The following is a 24,975-nucleotide window of genomic DNA, read 5'->3' as shown; positions in this document are numbered from 1 at the left end:
CGGCCTCCAGTATCTCTGGGGTTTCTTCTGTTTTGGCCTCCCTGCTGACCTCTATCGGAAGATTCCGACCTATCCTATCTAAAACTGGGCCTGTAGCCTGATGTTCTCTGCGATCTGGGAACGTATGGGCCTTGATAGTAGGGCTGAAAGGAACCCCCTCGAAACGACTGGGGCATTCTGTTTTCAGACCTCCAAAAAAGAGGGGGAAGCACTTTTTTTTTGTTCCTATTCTCAATAAGCAGGGGCTCTAAGACACTGCCAAATAATTTATCCCCTGATATTGGGGATAAGCTTGCATTTATGCCTGGTATCCACCTGCCAGTGTCTGAGCCATAGCAGTCTCCGTGCTGATACGTGAGATGCTATGGCTCTAGATGAGAATTTGACTGCATTAAAAGTGGCGTCGGCGGAGAATTCTGCCGCTGCAATAATCTTAGCAATGTCCTGGTGGGCTCTGACATTTGACGCTGGCAATATATCCCTCAGGTGGAAGAGCCATTGTAGGGAGGACTGTGTGAAAAAAGATACAGCTGTAGCTGCCCTAATGGCCCAGGCATCAGAAACATGCGCCCTAGGGAGTGCCAACTCTGCTCTCTTTTCCTTTGGTCTCAGGGCTTCCTTGGCCTCATTGGGAAAAGTTGAAGAAGAGGCCAGTGCCACAATAGGCTCATCCACCTCCGTCATTTTGAGAAAATTTGTAAACTCTGGTGCTAAATTATAATATCATTTATCGTACCCTGCTGGGGCTGGGTAGGATGCTGCTGATGCCCATTGATTTTGTACTAAATCATCAAACATAGGAGGAACAGGAATAGTTTCTGCCTCATTAGCCAGTTGTGAGAATAATAGATCCTCGGGTTCGTCCTGAGACCCTGATGATAATGGATGAGGGTTTGATGTTCCTAGTTTAGCAGTGTTCTTTGCTTTGAACAGTAAAGATTTAAAAAGGTACAGAGGAAAAAGGCCAGAAAAGGTAGGTTGGTCCGGAATGAGGCCTTCATCATCCGACATTCTTCGTTCTAGTGGGTCAGCCTCTGACAACCCCAAGTCCATTTGATGGATCGACCCCACCTCCATGGGAACATCCTGGTCATCTAATTCCACCTCCTCCCAAAGACCCTGGACTGATAAGTCAGGAGTATTGGGGAATACCTGAGTTTGATGGTGTCCCAAATGCGCAAAGGGGCGAGCAGATAGGGATCCCGCTTCCGAAGTAGCCGAAAGGTATCTGGTCCGGATGGATTGCTGAACTCCAGCCGCAATGCCCTTTTTTATGGCCATCTCCATCCATTGCCTCATTTCGATGGGAATGGTCTCAGGTAAACCCTCCTCCTGTCTTAAACCGGCTGCCGTAGGGGTGAAGGTTGCCTCTGGGATTTGCCGAACAGTGCTCATTGGAGGAGATATGTCTATGGGAGGCTGTCCAGAGATAGTCTGTCTGGGCTGGGTAGATAAGTCCAAGGGCCACAGCAATGGACTTGGGTCCTGAGGTTGATGTGTCATAGCCATCTTGTCCTCCTCCCTGGCCCGTTTCTGCAACTGCCTTTCCAAGGCTTGATACCATCTATGGGCATCCTTATCCGCCGCCTTAGAGGCCTTTTTGGGGCCCACTGACTTATCTTGGGACTCTTTATTTTTTTTATTAAATTATTATTATTATTATTATTATTATTATTATTATTATTATTATTATTATTATTATTATTATTATTATTATTTGTACTTACGGGTGATGCCTACCCCTGTGGTTGAAAGTAGAACACTTTCTACCTTCTACTATATATATATGTATGTATGTATGTATGTAAAACTGAGTATATGGTGAACAGTATCTAAGGGTCCCCAACAAGGGAAACCCCCAATCACTCCAAGCAAAAATATTCTGGATCCCTGGTCCCCAACAAGGGAAACCAGCTATACAGGACCTGGATGGATCCTTTCCTGTCAAAAAAAGTCCTGCTGTTTAAAATGGCACTTGCGGCTTCACTTCAATGTAATGACTCAAAAGGAATTGCAAAGAAATTCCTGTTTAAGAACTAGCCTGCTTATCCAATGCCAGCAAGATAAAAGAGAAATAATCCCAGGAAAGTGGAGTGAGAAGGTACTTGCCCCGGTCCCCAAGAAGGGAAACCAGCGGGGAATGGCGCCTGTGTATTTAGGTGCAAACTTGAAGCCAGGCGTTGAAAATGGCGGGAAGGCAGAATCTCCGATGTTGATTGCCTGAGCAGTTTAACGAGCCGCTGCTGCTGACTGTCTAAATGATCCTGTCAGTCAAAACGGCACAGAGGAGAGAGCCGCGGCTGCGAGCGCTCCACCAAGATCGCAGGGATAAAACGATCGGGGGAATAGATAAGCTAATTGCCTGACGCGGCTGTCTCAGTCTCCCTGCGGAGTGGCAGGCTCCACCTGTCACAAAGAGCTGCTCTCAACTGATCGGGGATAACCTAATAAAGCCACAAGCCTTGAAATAGCCAAATTAATTGGGGGGAATTTACAAGCCGAATTAACCCAAGAGCAAACCTGAAATTTGAGTAGCTGAATCAGAAACCGTTCCAGTCAGGGAGTGCACAACCTCTTACCATGAAGGCTGAGCTAAAACTGGGGGACGCTGGGGAAGTGTCCAGTGGAGGAGGAGGAGGAGCATCCTGGAGTTTTAAGCCCAGCCTTTTCAGAAGAGACTGAAGCACCTCCCACTTCTGGATGCAATGAGCAGCTCATGGGAGAACATAATGTTCCCTATTCTTCTCCAACAACAACCCTGTGGGGTAGGGTGTGCACTGTTACATCATGCCACAAGCCCTGCCTTTTCATACTTGCATTGCAACATCACATGAGAATGTATAAGCAGTGGAGGAAGTTGCATAGCAACGTTGCTATGCAAGTTTTGTCATGTTTCCCCCTGCAAATGCATTCCATAGCTGCAGAGCTACACAGGAGAAGATCATCTGCCCTGTACCATACAGCCATGTATCTGGCAGCTTGGCTAATTTCAAAAGGTCTCTCCGTTGGTCTAAGTTAACCAGGGAGTATAATAAGAGAAGAAGCAGCCATTGTGGTTAGATATCTGGAAAGATACAAGTTGAAATAAGATGTCCTACTATTTGAAGAGCTGAGCCTTACAGAGCCCAACACGTTTCACATTTCATGCTACTGAGTTGTCAGTTTTTATAACCATCCATTATATATACATCATGCAGGAAGTATAGACTGAAAGCATCTGGTCCCAGGATGCTAAGGTGAACCAACCTATACATTGGGAGGGTTGTGTGTCTTAAATACTTTTCACAATGGTCATATAAGATCAGCAGAGTTCTTAATAGCAATCCTTAAACTCTTATGAAACTACAGGCAAGATCCAATAGGAAAGGGTGGACTACCTCAGTCACATGTATCTTGAAGTTGAACCTAATTTGCCAGCCAACTCAAGAATTTCACAGTTTTAAAGCCACACATTTTCCTAGCCCCAATCCTCCAGGATTTATTAAAAATGCCTTTCCTTACATGGAGATTCCAAAAATTATTGCAATTGAGTGATGCATTGAATCAGGTTTCTTTCAACTATCAATATATTTTGATCCCAAAGTAGATTGCTCTCTTTATAAAAGCAAACAGGCTTGAATAGGATTGCCACCACCTATATTTATTTTAGATATGAATTATGAACATAAAACAGAACAATTAGACATGGGAAATTATTTCTTAAAGGGAAAAAACAGCAGATCCATTAAATAGCAAGTTAAAGAGCCCTTGAAAGGAATCCCGGTGTATTTGTCATTGGAGGAGGAAAATGTCAAGAGGAAATTAAACATTTGTTTAATCAAGTGCAAGACAATAGGAAATAGCGGGGCCCAGAAAGCTGGGAAGGTAACGGTAAGTGGGAAGTAACTAGGATGTTTAGGATGATCCAAAAAGTGATTTATGATCATAAAACTAAAAAGGACTGTGGAAAAATTGAAACTGAGAAAATGGAAACATTTAATGCAGTGGAAATAAAAGCAAAAGCTGAAAATGTCAAGCCGGTTTACTGTGTAATGAAAAAAAAAAATACAGAAGAAGGGTGAGAATAAAACTGTCAAAAATGTCCATATGTTAATTAGTAAACCCTAATGATTAATATAGATCAAAACTACTATTACAGAGCTTGACAAAGAACAGGAAAGGGGCAACTAAAATAAAGGTTAGGCCACGCCTCTATAGTGAAAGACTTTCTGAAATTAAAACCATAAAGTGGCCAACATCTACAGCAGGGGTGTCCAACCTTGGCAACTTTAAGACTTGTGGACTTCAACTCCCAGAATTCCTCAGCCAGCAAAGCTTTGCTGGCTGAGGAATTCTGGGAGTTGAAGTCCACAAGTCTTAAAGTTGCCAAGGTTGGACACCCCTGATCTACAGGCTTGTTTGTGAGTTTTTCAGATGCACCTGACTGATCTCTGTGTGCACTGGATCAGGATGTAACACTGACTTACTGCAGCCTTCAGGCTAAGCATTCCTAACATTATACAACTGGGGTTTACCCTCAGAGATCAAAGGGAACTATTTTTGTTTTTGATTTGACCAATTCTTGCACTTCATTCCTAGATTTTATGCCAACACTCATAAACTACTGACTCTAGTCCTCCAATATCTCAAACTAACTATAAAAAGAGGAGGGGTATCAATAAACTCCTTTATTATATGCAGGTATGATAGAACATGACCTGAATCAAACAAAATAAGAGGTCATGCCACTGGCATGATTGAACAGTTTTGAAAGAAAAAAAATGAGAGAAAAGAGGCAAATGTTAATTATCTCATATTTTCCTTTCTTCCTCCTTTTTCTTTAACTCACCTTCGCTATCAGAGACATTAGTTTGCCCAAACAAAATTCCGAGCAATAAATGGCAGGTGTATTGATCCTTTCATTGCTTTTTGTAAAAAAACTGGACCCTCATCCGATTTCTATGCAATTGTTCCCTTCCAAAAATCTATTTATTTATTTATTTTAATTATTAGAACAATGTATCTACTTCCCTACCTCTCTTCAAACAAATGCTACTGAATTACTAAACAGATGAGATGCTTACAAGTTCAACTTTGTTGCAAGGGCCCTTTAACAAATGAATGGACGAAGACATGTCAAGGCCCTATCGGAAATAAAGATTTTTTTTTTCTTTTTAAAACCTTTGCTAAATCATTTTGCCATCGATGCTACATATAACTTCAAGCAGTGCTTTTGTTATCAGCAATCAGCTGGAACAGCACAGAAGATATCACCCAAGAAGCCAGATTTTGCCAGGGGCTTCAATTCACAATTCACATTCTGTACACATTCAATATAACAATGTAAGATACATATCCTATGCAGGAAACACATATATGTAAAATTATTTGGAGGAAAACATTGAGGTATATGCTGCGAGACTAATCATATCCTACTGGTAATTAAGTTAGATTAAATTGTACTTATAAATCCACAACTGAAAACGGATATGACTCATTTGAATCAGATTGTTCACACTTTGCATGAAGGCTGCTCTCTGCAAAATTAGATTAAACAAACACGATAAACAGGTTTGCTTTCATTTTTTTACTGGCAGTGGCTGGTAGTTGCAGGTTGTAACAGCAATAATTTGGTCTCTTTAATCTGGCTCTCTGCCCAAAGAGTATACGAAACCCAAGAATCCTAGGATACTCATTTTTACCTTTACACTTTTTTAAAGGTTTATTTCAAATTTCCAAATAAATACAAATAAATGTTTTTAAAAGAACTGACAGTCTGCTGCTATCAACAAGCGTCCTTGCTTAGTTTCCCCTTTAAGGCTGTTTTGCAAAAGACTTGCTTTCCCTGCATGAAGTCCTAATTTCATATGTAGAGCGGTATAACATATAAACTCCCCTCTCCTGCTTTTTGCAATATGCTCCAGAACAGGGGCTCTGAAAAGAACAAGGGGATGACCACTCCTTGCCCTACTGAGGAGTTAAGAGATGTACTGTAGCAGGACTGTTCTTACTTCTACCACAGAGACTGATAGAATAGAAGGTGCTTTGGTAGTTGGGCAGGAATGCGGAAAGCTTCTTCCAATTCTCCCAAATTAGCTCCATTCTGAGCTATCTGGAGCTCCAGGAGCAACCGACTCAAATGTATCCATGACATTCTTCCTGTGGTTTTCTGTGATTTCTAATCTGCTCAAATCGAAATCAAGGGCTGGACTCAACAAGCCAATTTGACAAGTTGAATAACATCATGGTTTTCCCCAGAATTAGTCAGGGCTTCAGATGAAATAATTAGTAAATATTACATTAACAAAAACAAAAATCAGTACGAATATGGTATATGCTTATTTTCCCATCATTGGTAAGAGGTTGAGCATAAATGTATACCTAGGATTGCTTTCTGTGTATCTTTCCCAAATATATAATGTAAAAATGGCTTTTTTATATCCAGTTACTATTCTCCTTTTACAGGAATTATGATACAAGCAACATCTATGTCAAGAATGTTCAAATGTTTTATTGGTCTCTGTTGAGTAATCCAGCATTCCTCACAGTCTTTTAATGCACAAACTTGCATGATTTATGTGCTTCCTGTATGCATCTAGGTGTTTTTTTTTTCAGCTGACTGACCAACGCACGAGCCCAAATTAACTTCCTAAGAAGTTATCATGGGTATCTTTCGTAATAAACTTGTTTCCATTTTCGCAGCACAATTCCTTAATAGAACTCCTATCATTCTTTCACCACACTGGAATCTTGGTTGACTAACATTAACATGAGCAAGATTCCTATGACATCACTTCAGTGCAAGGCCCACAGATGTTTGTGCTATATTATTCTCTAATATGTGTCAAGATTTTTTGTTATCCGATGTTGTTAAGGGATTCCACATCCAGGATCTTCAGGGATATTTACTGTGTACTTCCATGAAGAAAGCAAAAAATGTAAGAAGTAATTAAGGAGGAATTCTTGGCCTGTATCTGTTCTTATCATTAAAGGCCAGAAGTCCCACCTTAATTATCAAAAAGAGGCAGATGGTGGCGCAAATATCACACTGAGGCTTCGCAAATGGGGTGACAAAAAAACCACAAACATTCTTAGTGCCTCAGCCTGGCAACTAAAAAAAAATAAAGATTCCCAGACACAAGAGGGTTGAATTAAAATACTTATTGCAAACAAGACTACAGCCTCAAACACAATAGATGATGGATAACTTGGTGACCCTTGGTGGTTTGGAAATGTTTACATAATGGCCTTCTCTGCCTTGGGAACTGCTGGTTCCCACCTCGTCATGAGCCTCAAACTTTAGAATCATTGCCTTAGACTACCATTGCCACTAATTGCATTGGGAAATCCCTTCTCCTTCCTCAGAAATCAGTGGGGTCAAATGTCCTATGAAGAAAAGTAACAAGACTACTAGCTGTGGAAGTGATGTCATCTGAACCTCCAGCAGGCAGCCCATTTCTATTACAACTGACCACCCATATATACCATAAAACATTAAAATTTTATCCTTGTATTACCTTGTTTCCCTTTTCCCTCCCCATTCCTTATACTCCTGTATCACCACTTTTCTATCTACAAGCCTAAAGACAGGAGATGCTTTGTTTTTATTATATTCCAGAAAGCTGAAAAGCAGGATAAAAATGTCTTCATAAAATAAAATATACAAGGGCAAAAATTGTCATACAAGAGAAATGCTCATAGATCCACGCATATTTATTCAACTTTAGTCTTTGGTTACAAAACAGATTTAATGGACAAAATTTAGCAAAGTAAAGCAGAATTCAACTGAAATAAGCAGGACTGTACAAACAGGTCTATGCAGTGTGTATTCGTTCCAAAATCAGTCTCACTGAATGCCTAAAAATTCTTAGCACTGCAATTTAAAGCAGTGTTTCTCAATCAGATCAATTTTAAGATGTGTGGACTTTAATTCCTCAAATTCTTCAGCCAGCATGTCCATAGTCTTAAAAGATTATCAGGATGAGAAACACTGTTCTAAATAATCAACCCCACCAGGATTACTTTTAACCCTAAGAATACCACTGCACTTGTGACCGTATACCTCTGGAAATGCGGTAAAACAGGTATATAAAAATTCTATCCCACAGAATACAAACAAGCCATAGGGTTCTCTTTAAATCCAAGCTTTCTCAACAAAGCTGCACTCACTTTTTGCAAGACAGGGAGAAGTTCTATTCAGCAGTCAATTACAGGTACAGGTTCCTTACCAACTGCCTCATGAAGTGACTGTTGAAGTTATGACGGGGCTAAAAAATTTTTTTTTGCAATCCATTGTCACACTTAACGACAATCGCAGTATCCCACAGTGTGATCACAATTCATCTGTTTCACAACCATTTGGGTACATGTATGACTGTCGCAGCATCCTTATTACAGAACCGCTATCCACATACTTCACAACTTGCTTGCAACAAGCTGAGTTAATACTGTGCAGTACAGAAGGCAGAAGTAGAATCGTAACTTACAACTGTGTGATTTTTTTTTTCATTTAGTCACCATGTGGCCAATCCCAAGTGCGATCACTAAGCAAGGAGTACCAGTAAGACCTTTTGCTATTTATTCTATGTGAAAAAATTTTAAAACGTTCACTGGTTTAGTAAAAACCTTTAAAACCAAGGGTGGATAGAGGCCATTTCCAAGAGATATTCATCTCTCTATATCAAAATAAAGTTTTTCAAAAAGCTGCTTTTGGTGCAAATGGTAGTTTTAAATACTGCCCCCACTCTCTACCCCTGTATTGTGGAAAAGCTATTTCAGATTATTCAATGTCTTACTCATAACAAAATACCTGCATTCTGAGATCAGTGAGACTCTACTTGTAGATTTGCTGAAACATTAGCAAACAAAAGGAACAGAAACTCTTAAATTGTGGCTCCCTGCTTCTGTTGTTCTTATTGATGTTCAACCTTCCCTAGATTTTCAAGCGAGCCCCAAAGCCTTACTTGTTCAGCTTGGCCTACAGTTGATTTAGGACTTATAGTTAATACAGTGATGTTGTGTTTCAACTACTTTTATATCATTTGTTTGTATTGTTCTTTCTAATTTTCTTTTTTTAGTTTTGTTGTCTGGCTTCCTGAGAGGTTTCTTTTAATGGAGGTTTCTAAATATCTAAAGAGAGATAGGTTGGTGCAACAGTTAAAAGCATCAAGCTAAAAACTGGGAGAGTGAGAATTCTAGTCCTGCCTGAGACTATCTCTCAGCCCTAGGCAATGGCAAAGCATTTCGGAAAAACTTTGCCAAGAAAAACTCAGGGCAAGAAAACCATTATTGGAACTTTAAATGGTACAGATATAATCTTACTGATTTTGAGGATTTTTTTTTAATCTTTACAGATTGCTATCAGAGCATCAATTTATATTGTAAATACAATCATCAGTACATCAGTATAACATATCACTACAGCTTTGTTAAATTTACAAAACTACCGTGTAGCTCATATATACATATATAGCCTGAAAAATCTATTTACCTTATTGCAATATCATAATCCCAAATACTGCGTATTATAATGCTATCATCATTCAGGTAGAAATGAATAATGTTTCCATCACATTTCACCAACGCAAACAGATCCATTTAAAAATTCAGTAAATATACTATAAAATTAGCATGGACAATCTAGTTCACATGGTATATTATTCCCCTAAGTATGAATATCACTTAATAACTTGAGATAATGAAATTATTACTTTAACTATAATTTTATCAGCCATCAAAAATATCTGCCTTTTAATATAGTATATCTGTCAGTTTCCCTGCAAAACAAACCAAGGGTCAATTTCAGTAATTTCCTTCCAAAAGAGAAATAAACAATCATGACAGGATGTGTTTGGAGAATAGGTAACAGATAACAGATAATCAGAGTTGGAAGGGACCTTGTAGGTCATCTAGTCCAACCCCCCGCCCAAGCAGGAGACCCTACACCATTTCTGACGAATGGCAGTCCAATCTCTTCTTGAAAGTCTCAAGTGATGGTGCTCCCACAACTTCCAAGGGCAAGCTGTTCCATTGGTTGATTGTTCTCACTGTCAGAAAGTTTCTCCTTATTTCCAGGTTAAATTTCGTCTTGTTCAGTTTCCATCCATTATTCCTTGTCTGGCCTACAGGCGCTTTAGAAAATAGCTTGACCCCTTCCTCTCTGTGGCAGCCCTCAAATATTGGAAGACCTCTATCATGTCTCCCCTGGTCCTTCTCTGTACTTTCTCCAGAGTCTCAACATCTTTTTTATAATGTGGTGAGCAAAACTGGATGCAGTATTCTAGGTGTGGTCTTACTAAGGATCTATAGAGTGGTATCAGTACTTCCCTTGGTCTTGATTGTATCCCTCTGTTAATACAATTTAGGATTGCATTAGCTTTTTTGGCTGCTGCTGCACACTGCTGGATCATATTTAGCTGGTTGTCCACTAAGACTCCAAGATCCCTCTCACAGCTACTGCTACTGAGCCTGGTTTCACCCAGTCTATATGTGTACTTTTTGTTTTTCTTGCCTGAGTGTAGGACTTTACTTTTCTCTATATTGAATATCATTTTGTTAGATACGGCCCAGTGTTCTAGTCTGTCAAGATCCATCTGGATCAGAAAGAGAGAAGAAGCCAATTGGTCCTAGTGCAGAGAAAAATCTGAAACTTGTATTTTTATCATGCCCTTTTCTGATGCCAACTAAACAAAGATCTAGTATAAGCTAATATAATAGTTTCCCCATTCCTTTCTGGACACTCCAGCCTCTAAGATATTCTTATCTTTGGCCAAATTGGCATTTATCCGTTTCCAGAATAATGCTGTGTCTTTACAATTTATGGCAGTCAGGAGAGATTGCCAAGGAGTCATTTGCCTTCTTATGCTTTAGGGGAAGTTTATATTCCCTTTTTTTCTTAAACAGTTCCATTATTACCCATGGCGCACAACTAATCTTTGCTCTCCTTGCCAAATTCCTAATCATAGAACATGCTGTCCTACGTTCCACATCAAATCAGCAGCTATGTTGTTGCTGAGTTGAATTTAAGTTAGAGGGGCCCTGCCTTAATTCCGGTTTTAAATGGTCAACTGTTGATAGTGGCTCAGGATAACTGGAGAAGTTGGATCAGCATTAATTTTAAGTTGGTTATCTTACAAGATGGTTTGAATGAAATACTAGAGTGATTTTATCAGCTAAATTAACAGCCCATTTAATTAATTTTTTGTTACAGTGCAGGCATGTGATCATTGTGTATTTTCAATATTCTGGTATCTTCAAAGTATATTGGAATATAATAGGCTGGTGATCACTATAGCCTTGTGGAATAACATCTTTTAAACAAAGACAATATTTTTGTCAGTGACTCAATATTACAGCTAATTATGGTAGTATAGTTTCATGAAGCATGGACTCCAAACACAAGAAGAGATCGTTTTTATCAGTTTAGGAACAAACCCCAGGCAAGCGGTTCTCTGGAAAAGAAACAAAACAATATTGGAAGAAAGTTTAGGAAATCCAAGGCAGGATCTGTTGTAGCTGTCTGGGAAGGGCACAAACTGTCTTTCAGGGAAAGCAAGCAGAAACATAACTCATTCATTTGTATTTCCAAACATTCATTTCAGTAGCTGGTAACAACTAGAAGGCTGACACAGCATTTTATGACTATAAATGGCAGATGCTGCAGGATGTACAACAGTTGGGCATGGAAATAATTTAGTCAGCTATTAATATGAAACCAATGTGTTTTAGAAGCCACCATCTGCTTCAACGAAGAAAAAAGAGGGGAGCAGAACAGCATTTCCCAAGGTAAGCAAGGAACTCTTAGCAAAGAATCCCCAGAATTTAGAAAGAAATTTGACTTCTTCCACCCTATATCTTTGTACACACAGTCTCTCTACCTATATAAAAGCATGTATGGCATAAATTAACATAAATCATTCTTTATGGCAGGGAATAACAAAGCTACATAATAACCAAGAAGGGTGAAGCATGATTTTTGTTGCATTATAATAATTTGGCCTACTAGCTCTTAGCTGCAAAAATCCAGGTGGCCCATAAAAGGCCACAAGCGAAAACCAACAATTCTATCTTTTTGTCACCATCTAGGGATTGTCTGGATTTTTGCAGCTCAACCGTGTTCTGTTTATTAATATGACACTGCAAATGCTTTGAAAAGAATGTAAAAACTGCAGCAAAATCATGGTTAAGGGGAATAACAACAGATTTAAATATGTGAATTATAAGTAAGAGCTGCATAAGCAATTCTAATGCAATCTCTTCAGAGATACTGAACTCCTGGTCCCCAGCCAGAGGAAGGAAGAGACAGATGCATGTACAAGTGTCCCTTATCACACTTTCTCTGAAGTAGCAATAACAGATAATACTTGTTTCCTATTGCTCCATCTTTCTTAAATTCTAACTCTTGAAAGCTAGAAAACTAGGATGATACCTGTAGGATTTCGTACTATAACAAAAGCTGTGTATATAGTTGCATCCTTTTCTGCAAGCCAGAAATGAACATGGTCACTTATTTCTTGAACAAAATAACCAACACACCATGATTGGTGGTCAATGTGTTCCCTAAATAAACATCAGCATATAATTTTCACTTAAATATGTTAGAACCCCCCTTTACTTCCTAATAAGATTTCCTGGCTTTCTTCCAGCTGGAACTTTTATTTCAGTTCCTCTTCTCTGCTTTTTGTTCATCAAATGTCTCCAATCCTTACTTTTCTGATTGTACTGTACAGTTTCCCTGTAATTTGCAACAATCTAAACCAGGGGTGTCCAACCTTGGCAACTTTAAGACTTGTGGACTTCAACTCCCAGAATTCCTCAGCCAGCTGGCTGAGGAATTCTGGGAGTTGAAGTCCACAAGTCTTAAAGTTGCCAAGGTTGGACACCCCTGATCTAAACTATCCTGATGAAACTCAAATACTTTGGCCACCTAATGAGAAGGAAGGACTCACTGGAGAAGAGCCTAATGCTGGGAACAATTGAGGGCAAAAGAAGAAGGGGGTAGCAGAAAATGAGGTGGCTGGATGGAGCTTAAATGGACTCTGGGGGATGATAGAAGACAGGAAGGCCTTGAGGAACGTTGTCCACGGGGTTGCGACACGACTTCGCAACTAACAGCAACAAAACTATCCAGGATGGGCCAAAAAAATTATCAGAATGTTTCTGAATATCCCACCAAAAGACAAAACAATTTACAGACTTCTTCAATGGGCAAAGCTAAGGACTGCACGCAGCGGAAGAGTTCAACTTTGTATATGTGAAGTGATATTTTCATTTTTCATTCCATTTAGCGGAATATTTAGTGACAAAACAAACCCTATGAGACTTTCAATGTTGCTATGTTACCACAAACTCCCTAAAACAAGTATCTATGGCGATTCTCAGTCATCCAGGTCATGGTTGTCCCAAAGGTGCTTTTTTTTTTTGAGAGGCAATTGGACTTTTTGTTTTTTCTTTGAAGACATTTCGCTTCTCATCCAAGAAGCTTCTTCAGCTGTGACTGGATGGTCCTTCCATTCCCCACCATCCAGTCAGAGCTGAAGAAGCTTCTTGGATGAGAAGCAAAATGCCTTCAAAGAAAAATCAGAAAGTCCAGTTGTCTCTTGAAAAAAAGCCCCTTTGGGTCCCTAAAACAAACTTTGCACAATGGTGTACAAACTATTTGATAAAATTCATTGCACAATGCAAGACTCACTATGAATTAGATCCTTTTTTTGTAAGCTAGTACATAATAATTTTCTATCTCACTGAATTATTAAGGGAATAACAATAAAACTAAGTTCCTTCCAGGACTTCACTGCTATCTGCCCATCTTCTCATATAGTTATAAAACTATTTTGAAAATTTGGAGAATATAAAATAAATTCATAAAATAAATGCATCTTTGGGGGCAAGTGGTGTACTGTAAGAGGGAAATGATACATCTTTTAAAATAAAGATTTATGCAACAGGCATTAATCTCTGAGTCAAAAACTAGCATCTGAAGTCAGAGAAATATTTTTAGAACTAAACCAAAACAACAACAGTATAAAAGAACATTGGTTTACTGTGTAAAATGCATAAGGCAAAGCCCGGTGATTCTGAGTCAGGAAAGAGTTTTATATGGATTGACACAGAGGTTAGGAATTTCTCTTTTATACCTACTTTTCAGTAAGTGCTACAGTAGGATTTAAGAAGAAAGCCAGCAATATTGCAATAAGATTCTACTTTCTTCTTCTTCTTAAAGTTATGCCTATGGCTGCCAAAATGATACAGATCTTTTGATATTTGCCATGTCTCCTTGCTTTCAATTTTTCTCCTGAGTCTCATAATAAAATGGGTGCAAAACAAAACGGCAATCTGTAGCAGGATGTTTATTTCCAAAATGGTCACAGGACATACCCCAGAAGCGCTATTAGAAAGCAATGCCATGTGTTCTATCTGGAAGGAATTCGGGGATATAGCAATTTCTTGGCCTACTCAAGATTGTATTTAGGAGATGAAGACCTAAGGTCTTAGGTTACCTAAGGTTTCAATCTCCTGAATACAATCTTGAGTAGGCCAAGCAATTGCTACATCCCTGAAGTTCAAAGAAGTTTACCTCTAAACATTTTAAATATAGAACAATAGCCACCCAAAGGGGTAGGTGGGGTGAAAGGAGTAATTGACTCCAAGTCATCCAATAGGCTTTTGTGGCTGAGAGTAGACTTCAACCTAGTTTTTCTAAGTCTTACTCTAACTTGCTAACTTCTACAGCATCCCGGAGGACAGAAGTCACCAAGGTTCCTCTCTTACTTGGCATTGTCTGGGCAGCTTCTTCCTGCCTGCACTTTTAACAGATCACCATATTCTTTCTTCCTATTGTAATAGCACATTTTAATTAAATATTTTTTAATAATAATAGTAAGACAGAGGGACTAATTCTGGCTGCATAAAACCAAGCCTTAAGAATAAATGCATATAAAGCCAAAATTGAGAAGACAGGGAAGGACGGTCGCTGCAAAGAAGCTGAAGACACAGTGCACTACTAGATAGCTGCTGCAAGAAGATTGCAAAAACTGATTACAGGTAGCCCTCAACATCGAACCACAATCGAGCCGAAAATTTATGTTGCTAAGTGAGAAATTTGTTAAGTGAGTTTTGCCCCACTTTATAACTTTTCTTGCCACATTTGGTAAGTGAATCACTGCATTTGTTAAATTTAGTAGCATGGTTCTTAAGTGTGTCTGGCTTCCCCGTTGACTTTGCTTGTCAGAAGATTGCAAAGGGACATGACATTGCAACTGTCATAAATGTGAGTCGGCTGTCAAGCATCTGAATGTAAATCACGTGACCATGGGGATGCTGAAATAGCCATAAGTGTGAAAAATGGTCACGTCAGTTTTTTCAGTGCTGTTGTTAGTTTGAATGGTCACTAAGCGAACTGTTGCAACTTGAGGATTACCGGTACAAACAATGACATAACAAACTATCACCAACATAGTGCATTTGACTATCTGCAAGAAATAACATTTGCCTGGAAGCAAGAATTGGTAGGACCACAAAATATACGAAATAATAGACTGTCTGGAGACTTTAGAATTCAAACAGACAAGCACCTACCATATAACACCCAAGCCCTAACAACTGTTGCTAAGAAAGACAAAAATGTCTGGAGAGTGGATGTGGCAATACCTGGAAACAGAGAAAGACCTGGAGAAAATTCACAAAAGACCTGCAAACAGCAAAGACAGTTCCAATAATTATAGGCATCTTGTGTACAATCCCAACACACCTGGAGTATCATTTGAACATCACTGGCATCATCAGTCAACTGCAAAAGACAGCTTCTAACAACATCTACTTAATTCAGGTCCTTGTTGAAAAATTGATAAAAATGCCAAATCCTGTCTAAAAATCTGGCTGACTGTGTGACTAATCGTAACAACAATGCTGTCTACCCATGTTTATTCTGACTTTGTCCCTTGTTTCCATCCCCTGTCCACTCATGTGCTTCTTTCTCAGAAGATAGTTTGGTCAGAATGTCTCCTCAAGTCAGACGGTCAGCCTCAAAATGCTTTGACCTCGAAGTCTGGTTTTAATGGTGACTTTACATGTACTTGTAAGTCAACTCCTGTAGAAGCCAGGCAGGTAACCTTTGAGAAGGAACCCAGAAGCTGTTAAGAAACCAAGAGAAGAAACCTCTTGTCCATAAAGAGACTCAGGCTATATACCTTGAGGGACCATCTCACTTCATTGGGTTGGTACATCCCACTTGTGCCAGCAAGGAGACATGCTGTGGATCCTGTCAGCCCTATTATTCCAGCTGGCAGGGTCCAGGAGGAGGGCTTTCTTTGTTGTTGTTCCTGCCCTTCAGAACATCTTGCCTCCAATGTGAAAATTGGTGCCAAGCCTATCCTTTCACAAGGGCCTGAAGACCTGGCTTTGCCAGTTGGCCTGGGGCCCTAGTGGGGGAACAACACAATGGAGGTGGTTGATCCCACCTCCCCCCACATTGGAGGTGGTTGATCCCAACTCCCCCCATATTGGAGGTGGTTGATCCCACCTCCTCCCATTCTACCCCCCTCCACATGTCCTTAGATTTTAATATTTTGTTTTAATTTATTTACGGTTTAATGTAGATATATATATTTTAGGACTGTACGCCGCCCAGAGTTACCTTACGGTAAGATAGGCAGCCAATAAACTTTATAAATAAATAAACACCCCTCCACCAATTTCTTGTCAGATAAGTGAAATGCAAGAGAGATAAATGCAAGAGAGAGACACCGGAAGATTTGAAAGATTCTTTTTATTATAACTTATCTGTGATAGTGACATTTTAGTCATCCCATGGAAGCTGGTTCCTAGACTGATATACCTGAAGGGGCTGACAACTTTCCCAACTCTGAACTGAGCAGAGTAAAATAAAAAAAGGCTCTGCTGTCTTTGTGCTTTCCTTCTGCATTCTTAAGATCCTCTACTGTTCAAACTCTCTCTCTTGCATGCCTAGTCTCTCATAGCGGTGAGGACTTCTTCTTCCTCTATCTACACTCATCAATGGAGCAGTTATCCCCCTATTAATCACTTTCTCTTCTCTTTCCTTGTTACTAAAGGAGTTCCTGGAGCCCTACTTCCTTTTTTTTAGAGTAACTGTATTAATGATTACAGATTACAATAGTAACAATTCATATTAAAAAAGAGAGGAAAAAAATAAAAAAATAAAAGTGCAGGAGAAAAAAAATGGAAAGAACCTTAGAAGAGAAATAAAAATACTGTATATAATAATAAAAAAGGAAACATATGAAGAAGCTACTTCCCCTTTCACCATAGCAAGTATAAACAATTTTAGTAAATTATCTTCTCTTAAAATGCAACAAATTATCTCCTCTTCTCATATCCCATCTCTTATCTAAGTGTTACCAGAGATAACAACAAATAGTATCTATTTTAACCTTAATCAAATAAACCAACTTTATTTTCCTTTTCCTTTTAACAATCTTATCTTTAGACCCTTTTAATTAACTACAATTAGATTTATTTACATTTTTTCTTTGCCCCTTCTGACAAAATTCTTCCCCACTTCTAATCAGAAACAACTGCAGGATTGGATACATCTGGTAGAAGAAAGGGAAGCAGCACTGCATTGTCACTGCATTGTCACAACCTAAGTTTCGTCTTTTTCACACCCACATACACACCCAAGATGTCACATCTGCCATTTAAAAGGAGTGGTATTTGCACTGCAATGGTATGTGATGCCTTCTTCCTTAGCTTCTAAGTTATCCTTCTTCCTTCCTTTGGTGTTGATCTGGTAAGTTCAAGAGCAGTAAATATAAAGAGAAAGATCTGAATGCATCAAAACTGGAAATGGTCCTAACATAATTGATTTATAGCATTTGTTTCATTGATACCCCTTTCCTACAATAACTCAAGGTGGCTTACACTCCTTTCTCTAATTTCCCTCTAGCACCACTACAGCTCTGTGAGGAAGCACAGTCTGAGGCATAATGACTGGCCAAATATCACCAGGTGAGCTGCCATGGCTGAGGGGAGATCTAATCCAACACGTTAACCCAGGGCTTTTGAAAATATGAGTTAGTTTTGTCTTGTGAAGACAAAAAGGGAGCACTGTCCAAAAACATCCTGGGTTTTTTTGCTCCTATCTTCTGCTATTCAATTTGCAAGGTTGAGAACTTCTCCTATCTATATCTATATATCTATGCAGATCATGATATTGAATATTTTGAGAACTGCTTTAGCCACCATACCACTGTGGCTATCTATAAATTATTTTTATAAAATAACTTTTACTCAAATTCAGAATTTAAAAAAAAAACAGAATATCAATGGCTTCACTATTTATTTTTAATATATATTATATTCATAGAAATATTTCCTATTGATATCTTGCCCCACAATAGAAGACAGGTACCTGAAATTAACAATTCTGTGAATACATGGGTAGATGACATTTGTTTAACTGTCATACATTTTATTGATTTCATTTATTGATTAAATTATTAAATTTACATGACACTCATCTGCCCTGACTCTTGGTGGTTTTGAAGTTACAACAGCGCTGGATGAATAATAGTTGCAACTGGTACTTGAAAGTTATGGCTGTTAACAGGTCTTCCTCAGTCATATAATCAAAACGTGGGCACTTGGCAGCCTGCTTATATAGGCTTATATTACAACCACAATATATGCTTCAATTCCCCCCCCCCTCTATCTCTCTCCAATTTTGTCCTTCTGAACAACCTGCACGCCAGCACACCTGTCACCCTGTGGACTCCCCCTCCCCAACTTTTGCAATTCTCCTTCTCCCACTGCTGGCCCTTCACACAGTTCACACTCCACTGCCCCCTGCCACCCCCGTTCCCAGGTGTTGCAGGCACTTCCCAAAGGGCTAGCAGTTGCCTTGGTTTGGTGTTCCTTGCCAACAGCAGGAGAAAAAAAAAAGACTGCACAGGTCACCTGGGGTGGTAGATATAGATGGTGACAAAGGGCAGGGCATCCAAAGGACAGAGATGGAGGAGATAGGTGAGTAGGGGATTAAAGCTGAGGCAAGTGTGGCATGGCGGCAGAGCCTCCTCTGCCAAAGGGAGCTCACCAAGGACTAACTGGAGAGGAGGCAGCAGGGTAGAGCCCGCAGTTCAGGCACGGCAGGAGAAGCATGAAGTTGTTGCCTAATGGTGCTGCATTCCTCCCCTAATAAATGCAACCAGGATGAACTGAACTGTCGCTAAGTGGTACGGTCACCTAACGATCACTTAGTGACTGAAATTTCAGTCTCCATTAGGGTTGTTAAGCCCCAGCAATCCTCAGCCTGTGGTCCACAACAGTGCTGCAGGTAGACTCTGAGAAGCTAATATATCAATAACATAATGGCACAGGATTTTAATGTATCCCACCTTTATTATTTTTTATAAATAGCTCATGGTGGCGAACATATTCATAACATACCTTCCTCCTCCTATTTTCCCCACCACAAGAACCTTCTGAGGTGAATTTGGCTGAGAGAGAGTAACTGGCTTCCATGGTTAAGGTGGGATTAAAATCCACAGCTTCCTGCTTTCTAATCTTAGTGCCTTAACCACTAGACTAAACTGGCTCTCCAATTATGGTTCATAATTGATTTTATCTGATAAAAGACATTATGTAAAAAGGTTTAGTTGGTCATGTTAACCTTTTGCATGAAGAATCCTAAAAATTAACCAGTGTATTGTTGCCTAGGTTTTTGTGGATCACACTCTATTTCTTCCAGACATCAGATCAAATGAACTGTAATCCTTGAATGGTTATATAATAAACAAGTGCCCCCAAAAGCTCTTATTTTTACGTAAATACAATGTACAATGAATTTAAATTGTGGTGCTTTTCCACAACATTAATATGAACATGACACTCCACAGTAGCAAACTCTGCAATCTGAACATGACAATCCAAACATGTAATCTGCATCAAGGGAAAATCTGGGAATTGTTGCTGCAACCATCAGAAAAAAGTCTTCAGCCTTTTTGTGCCAAAGAAACATTTAAACTACTGAAACCATTTTTTCAATACCACACCCATCATAATAAAGATAACCATCATCAAGACTATGCAGAACAATTATCTCCAACCTGGCTCCCAGAATGTCAGTTTTTGTCATTTAAATGTTTATTTATTGCATTTATGTCCTGCAGCTCCCGGAATCTCACATGATATAAGTAAAATTAAAACACCCAAGTAATATTAAAATATCTGTTAAATAGTTAAATTCACAAAACAAGCACACAACACAATTTTCCTGAAAGCAATGGGCGAGAGAATGAGGGAGGAGGAATAACAGAAAAGCCAAATGTAATGAAGAAAAAATGGTTGAGCTTTCTTCCCTAGAACAGCTTGTTGGATAATCATTTAAAATTAAATAATATTTACTCTACAAATGATTCTGACAGGCAAGAGGTTATTGGAACATGAGCTTTTATTTGGGAGTGAAATATTAACAAGCAGTCAATTGAGTGTCACGTAAATGGACTCTGACTAATACAATAGGACTTGTAAAAATCCTTCCCATTCCACCTTCCTCAGTCACCCAAAAATGTTCTGGAGGGTTTCCTAGTATTCTAAAATGGAATCTGAGGATACAAGGACCTGCAGGCAAAGAAGGTATATATCTTGCCAGCACTGTCCACTGTATCAGAAGAAGCCGAGTTGGATACCACCATTGTCACCCCTTGCTGGTTTATATATCCCAACAAGTCAGAATTTTCTGAAGGGTGGCTGATGAGGAGAGGACATCCCGCCCAATCTGTCTCAATTGACAGTGTTGAACAAATCAGGGAGCTTCTGACAATAGAATTTTTACCATGGAATGTGGACTGCAATTCTTAGCTTGCATGGAAATCTAAGCCACAGTTTGTTTCGGAGCTTAAGGGTTTGGCTTAATATAACATTCTGGATTGGGATATAATGTAAAAGAACGGTAGTGGGTTCATTTAGCAATTCCCAGAGTGTGGAGGAAAGGCGACATGCTTTAGCATATTTACTCTATGTCAATAAGTCAGCATTCAAAAGGCTCAGCTTATTGTAAAACCTTATTATCCACCATTCTTTCTTTGTCTGCATAAGTAGACTGTTGTAAGACAGAAACAAATATAGTACTATTACTTTCCTGTTCAGCATACCTGGTTGTACGTACATATACGCTGAGCATAATGATTGCAATACACTGAGCCTACAGTTTCAGTGGACCTGAACAGGTTTTTTTGCGGATTGAGGCAGTTAAGCATATACCTGGCAAATGCCAACCTATATTCAATATATTTTAAGAAGTTTGCTTATGTCCATGCTGCTTCTCTCTTGAAAGGCAGTAACAGCGTACAAAGAGCAATGGTGAAATAGCCAATGTAAACAATACATTGTTTATAGATAAATAAAATAAAACCTAAAAGATTATATTGTTTTATACTAACAATTAGACATCTGGCACTAGCAATTTTACACCAGTCCTGTCAAAAAGGTCTTGTAGAACAGCCATGCTTTTTACAAGCTTCCAGAAACACGATGGGAGTAGGAGTTTGGAGGGAGGCAAGCTGTTCGAGAGGAAGAGAGGCACTCCACAAAGCGTGGCTGGTTTTCTGGGACCCTCACAACATCCAGCAGATGGGAACCTTCAACGATCACTTTCCATTTGCTCAAATCAGGTGGCAGAGTCTATTTGGAACAGGCATTCTCATATCACCAGCACCTTGAATCGATTTGGAAACACCCAGGTAGCCAATGCAGCTCTCACGACAGTGGCATTTCACAGTAGCGAGACTGTGACTTAAGCATACAAGCTGTTGCATTTTGCACCAGCTGAAGTTTCCAGGTGGTTTTTAAGAGCAGCCTCTGGTAAAGCAAATTACAGGAAGGAAGGTCGTTGGAGCACAACTGCTCCACTTCTAAATAAGATAGCAACTGGCATATCAGCTGAAGCTGGGCAAAGGCCCTCCTGACCATAGAATATTTGGGTTTTTTTGCTGTGAGTCCAGAAAGATCTTCAAATAGCAAGTCTGTTCTCCATGGGAGAACATAATCCTATTAGAACTCCAAGGTGGTATATTTCCAGAATCAAAAGACTTTTGAATGAATAACCACTTGGCTTTCCTTGCCTTGAACCTAATCTTATTTATGTATATACAAATACTCCAGGATACAGGCTCTATATCATATAATAGAATTCCAGAGGGCTAGACCTGTCCTACCTAACAACCACTATCTGGACCGACCCTCTATGAAGATGTAGACTCACCATCACATAGCACTTCCAACTCCCCAATCCTCAGGGATTAAAAAGATTCATAAGTAAGACTCGTGCAGTTTCAATCATGAGCCCAAGCCAGAAAGTTTCAAGCCAGGTATGTAGTAAAACAGCCACTGGGTAGGATCACATCACAAACAAAACCTAAGTTGGATATGCCCAGCCCATGTATTAGAAGAGATACATGAATAAAGTCAAAAATAAATCAACATATCGGATAACTGAGATGGGTACATTAATTCTGAAAAAAACTTCATGGCTTCTAGCAAAACCCTGGACAGCATAAAATATATATCCAGAGCTTTTCTGTCCAGACACTATCAACAAATGACCTATCTGCCTTTGTTTACTGTCCTGAACCAGCCGCCACTGGAATTGGCCAAGTCCCATATTCAAACCACGTAAACAGGGGGGAGGGAGGAATCAAGGAATGACAAAACAGAGTCTTTATTCCATCTTTCACAAATGCTGAAAGACAGACTTCAGCTTGCCTAAGGACTTCCTTATAAGCCACGAGGAAAGCAGGAAGTCTGTCACATTCTGCCTGCCTCAGGACTTCTATCAAACCTTAAGTACAGTTTCAAGAGTACAGATCCAGCTTGATTCAGGCAATGAAGACAGAAAGTCCTTTGTATGAAGCTGGAGAATGTAGTTTCTTCATCGGAATGCAACCACAAGACCCAGATAGGAATAAAAGCTTAAAGAATAAAAGGTTAAAGAATTAAATATCTATATTGACTAGATGCCTAATTTAAGCTTCAATTTTATTTTACGTACACTAACCAAATCCATCACCTGGTCATCTTTAACGCATATACAGGTAGACCCTGACTTACAACACTTCATTTAGTGACCATTTAAAGTTACCAATGGCACTGAAAAAAAAACATTTTTCACATTTATGACTGCTCAGCATTTCCATGATCATGTGATTTACATTCAAATGCTTGCTAACTGGTTCACAGTTATGATGGTTGCAGTATCCAAGGACCATGTTTGAAACCTTCTGACAAATGAAGTCAATGGGGAAGCCAGATTCATTTAACAACCACATTAGTAACTTAACTGCAGTGATTCATTTAACAAACGTGGCAAGAAAAGTTGTAAATGGGGCAAACTCACTTAACACATTTCTCACTCAGCAACATAAATTTTGAGCTCAATTGTGGTCATAAATCGAGGACTACCTATACTGCATTAAAGCAAATCTCTTTAATAACTACCACAATGTCTGTTTTAAAATGAATGTATTCCTACTTTTAAAGGATCTGACACCACAGATGACATTTAGGTTGAAGCTTTGGAAGATGTTTGTTGTGTGATAGAAGTAAAAGAATTCTCTTTTCCCCCCCACTTTAGTTATGTTTAATACCACTTTTCACAAATGGACTTTTTTGAAGGTACTTGAAGGAAGCCAGTTCTAAGAGAACCCACCAGAAAGCGCACCGCTTTCATATATTACTTCTGGTCATTGAACTTTTAGTAGCGTATTAAAAAAAGTGAATTCTGCACGTGTCAAACACAGGTATTGTTCTGAAACGCTTGAGTGGAATAAATAGACAGCAGCAAACCCAAGTTCTGTTACCCTTTCACACGTTTGTATCAAAAACAGAAATTGCCTCAGAATATTTAAAGATACCTTCTAGAGGCGCTCAAGACCTTCTTTGAGGTTACACGCTACAGACCCGGAATAATGACCAATACCCAACCGTGACATAAGTTAGAGGCATTTGGGAGACCGAGAGAGCAGAAAGAACTTGTCCTTGTTCTCTATTCTGTACTCAAACCGCCCGTGTACAACATGACCCCACCAAAAAAAACCCACCGTGTTTACTAAGCTCCCTTGCCTCTAAACGAGCTTATTCTCCACCTGGCATTCAGGGCCGCGGCCGCAAACCGTTATGTCCCACGCCCAGAGACCAAACGGGCGACTCACCCGCGTTGTAGAAGCGGTCGAGCACCGACGTCTCGCCGAAGTCGAGCTTGCCGAAGTGCAGTGTTTGCAGGTCGGCGCCGACCGCTTCGCAGGCTTCTTTGAGGCTCTGCAGGGCCCCGCTCTCCGCCGCCTGCAGCAGCCCAGGGCTCGCCTCGTTGATCACGTAGGAGACCGTGGTCCTCCGGCTGCTACCGCCACCCGCGCCGCTTTTGACCCGATTTGTTGCGTCGCTGGACGGACAGGAGGCGCTACTCTCCTCGTTCCAGAAAGTGCCGGCCGGCGGGGCGGCTGGGCTGGCCGAGAACCCGCGGGCCATTTCCTCGCTTGCTGCGGGCGCTCTCCTGCCGAGCCCGTCTTCGTACAGCAGCGGGCAACCCCCGCCGATCATACTTGGCACGAAGAAGCTGATGCTGTCCCCTTCGCTGCTGTCGCTCATGCCGAACGGGGTTTGTTTGCTTTTCTTTCTTTCCTTCCTTCCTTTCTTTCTTTTTTTTGCAGCGGCGTCTCTCTCGGCCTTCGACTCTGCCCTCCGACGGGGCTTTCACGCAGATGCTGCCATTGCCTCCAGGCCTGCTTATTTCTGCAAAGATCCTTGCCGACTTGGAAATCGGGCCGGGAGGAAAGGGAGCCCTTGCTTCGGTCTCACGCTGCCCAGCCGACGGTGGCAGCCGAAACAGCGCGACTTCCTCCGGCGTTGGCCAGCGCCACCATTGCGCACTCCTTTCCGGAGCTCATGAGCCTCGGTAAAAGGTTGCAGCCTTAAGAAAGACGCGCGATCTCTCCTTTGCAAACGTGCCTCTTCTTCACCAGGTTC

At 40.1% G+C, this 24,975-nt stretch overlaps 1 protein-coding gene across 2 annotated transcripts in view; it reads right to left on the bottom strand.

The window, feature by feature from the left end:
* MAP3K5 (mitogen-activated protein kinase kinase kinase 5) overlaps window positions 1–24,975 on the bottom strand; it is a 111,034-nt gene extending 86,059 nt beyond the window's left edge. For both annotated transcript variants that reach the window (XR_015744927.1, XM_026705554.2), the window contains exon 1: window positions 24,162–24,975. Coding sequence is in view for 1 of the 2 variants with exons in the window: in XM_026705554.2 (XP_026561339.1) it covers window positions 24,162–24,597 (436 nt within the window). In the remaining variant the exon portion in view is untranslated. The remainder of the gene's footprint in view (window positions 1–24,161) is intronic.

The sequence above is a fragment of the Pseudonaja textilis genome, chromosome 1 (genome assembly GCF_049901715.1).
Source record: "Pseudonaja textilis isolate UNSWEBS1 chromosome 1, rPseTex1.2, whole genome shotgun sequence".
Taxonomy (NCBI): Eukaryota; Metazoa; Chordata; class Lepidosauria; order Squamata; family Elapidae; genus Pseudonaja; species Pseudonaja textilis.
Note: the sequence above shows the minus strand (reverse complement) of the source record. Positions and strands in the feature narration are given on the sequence as shown.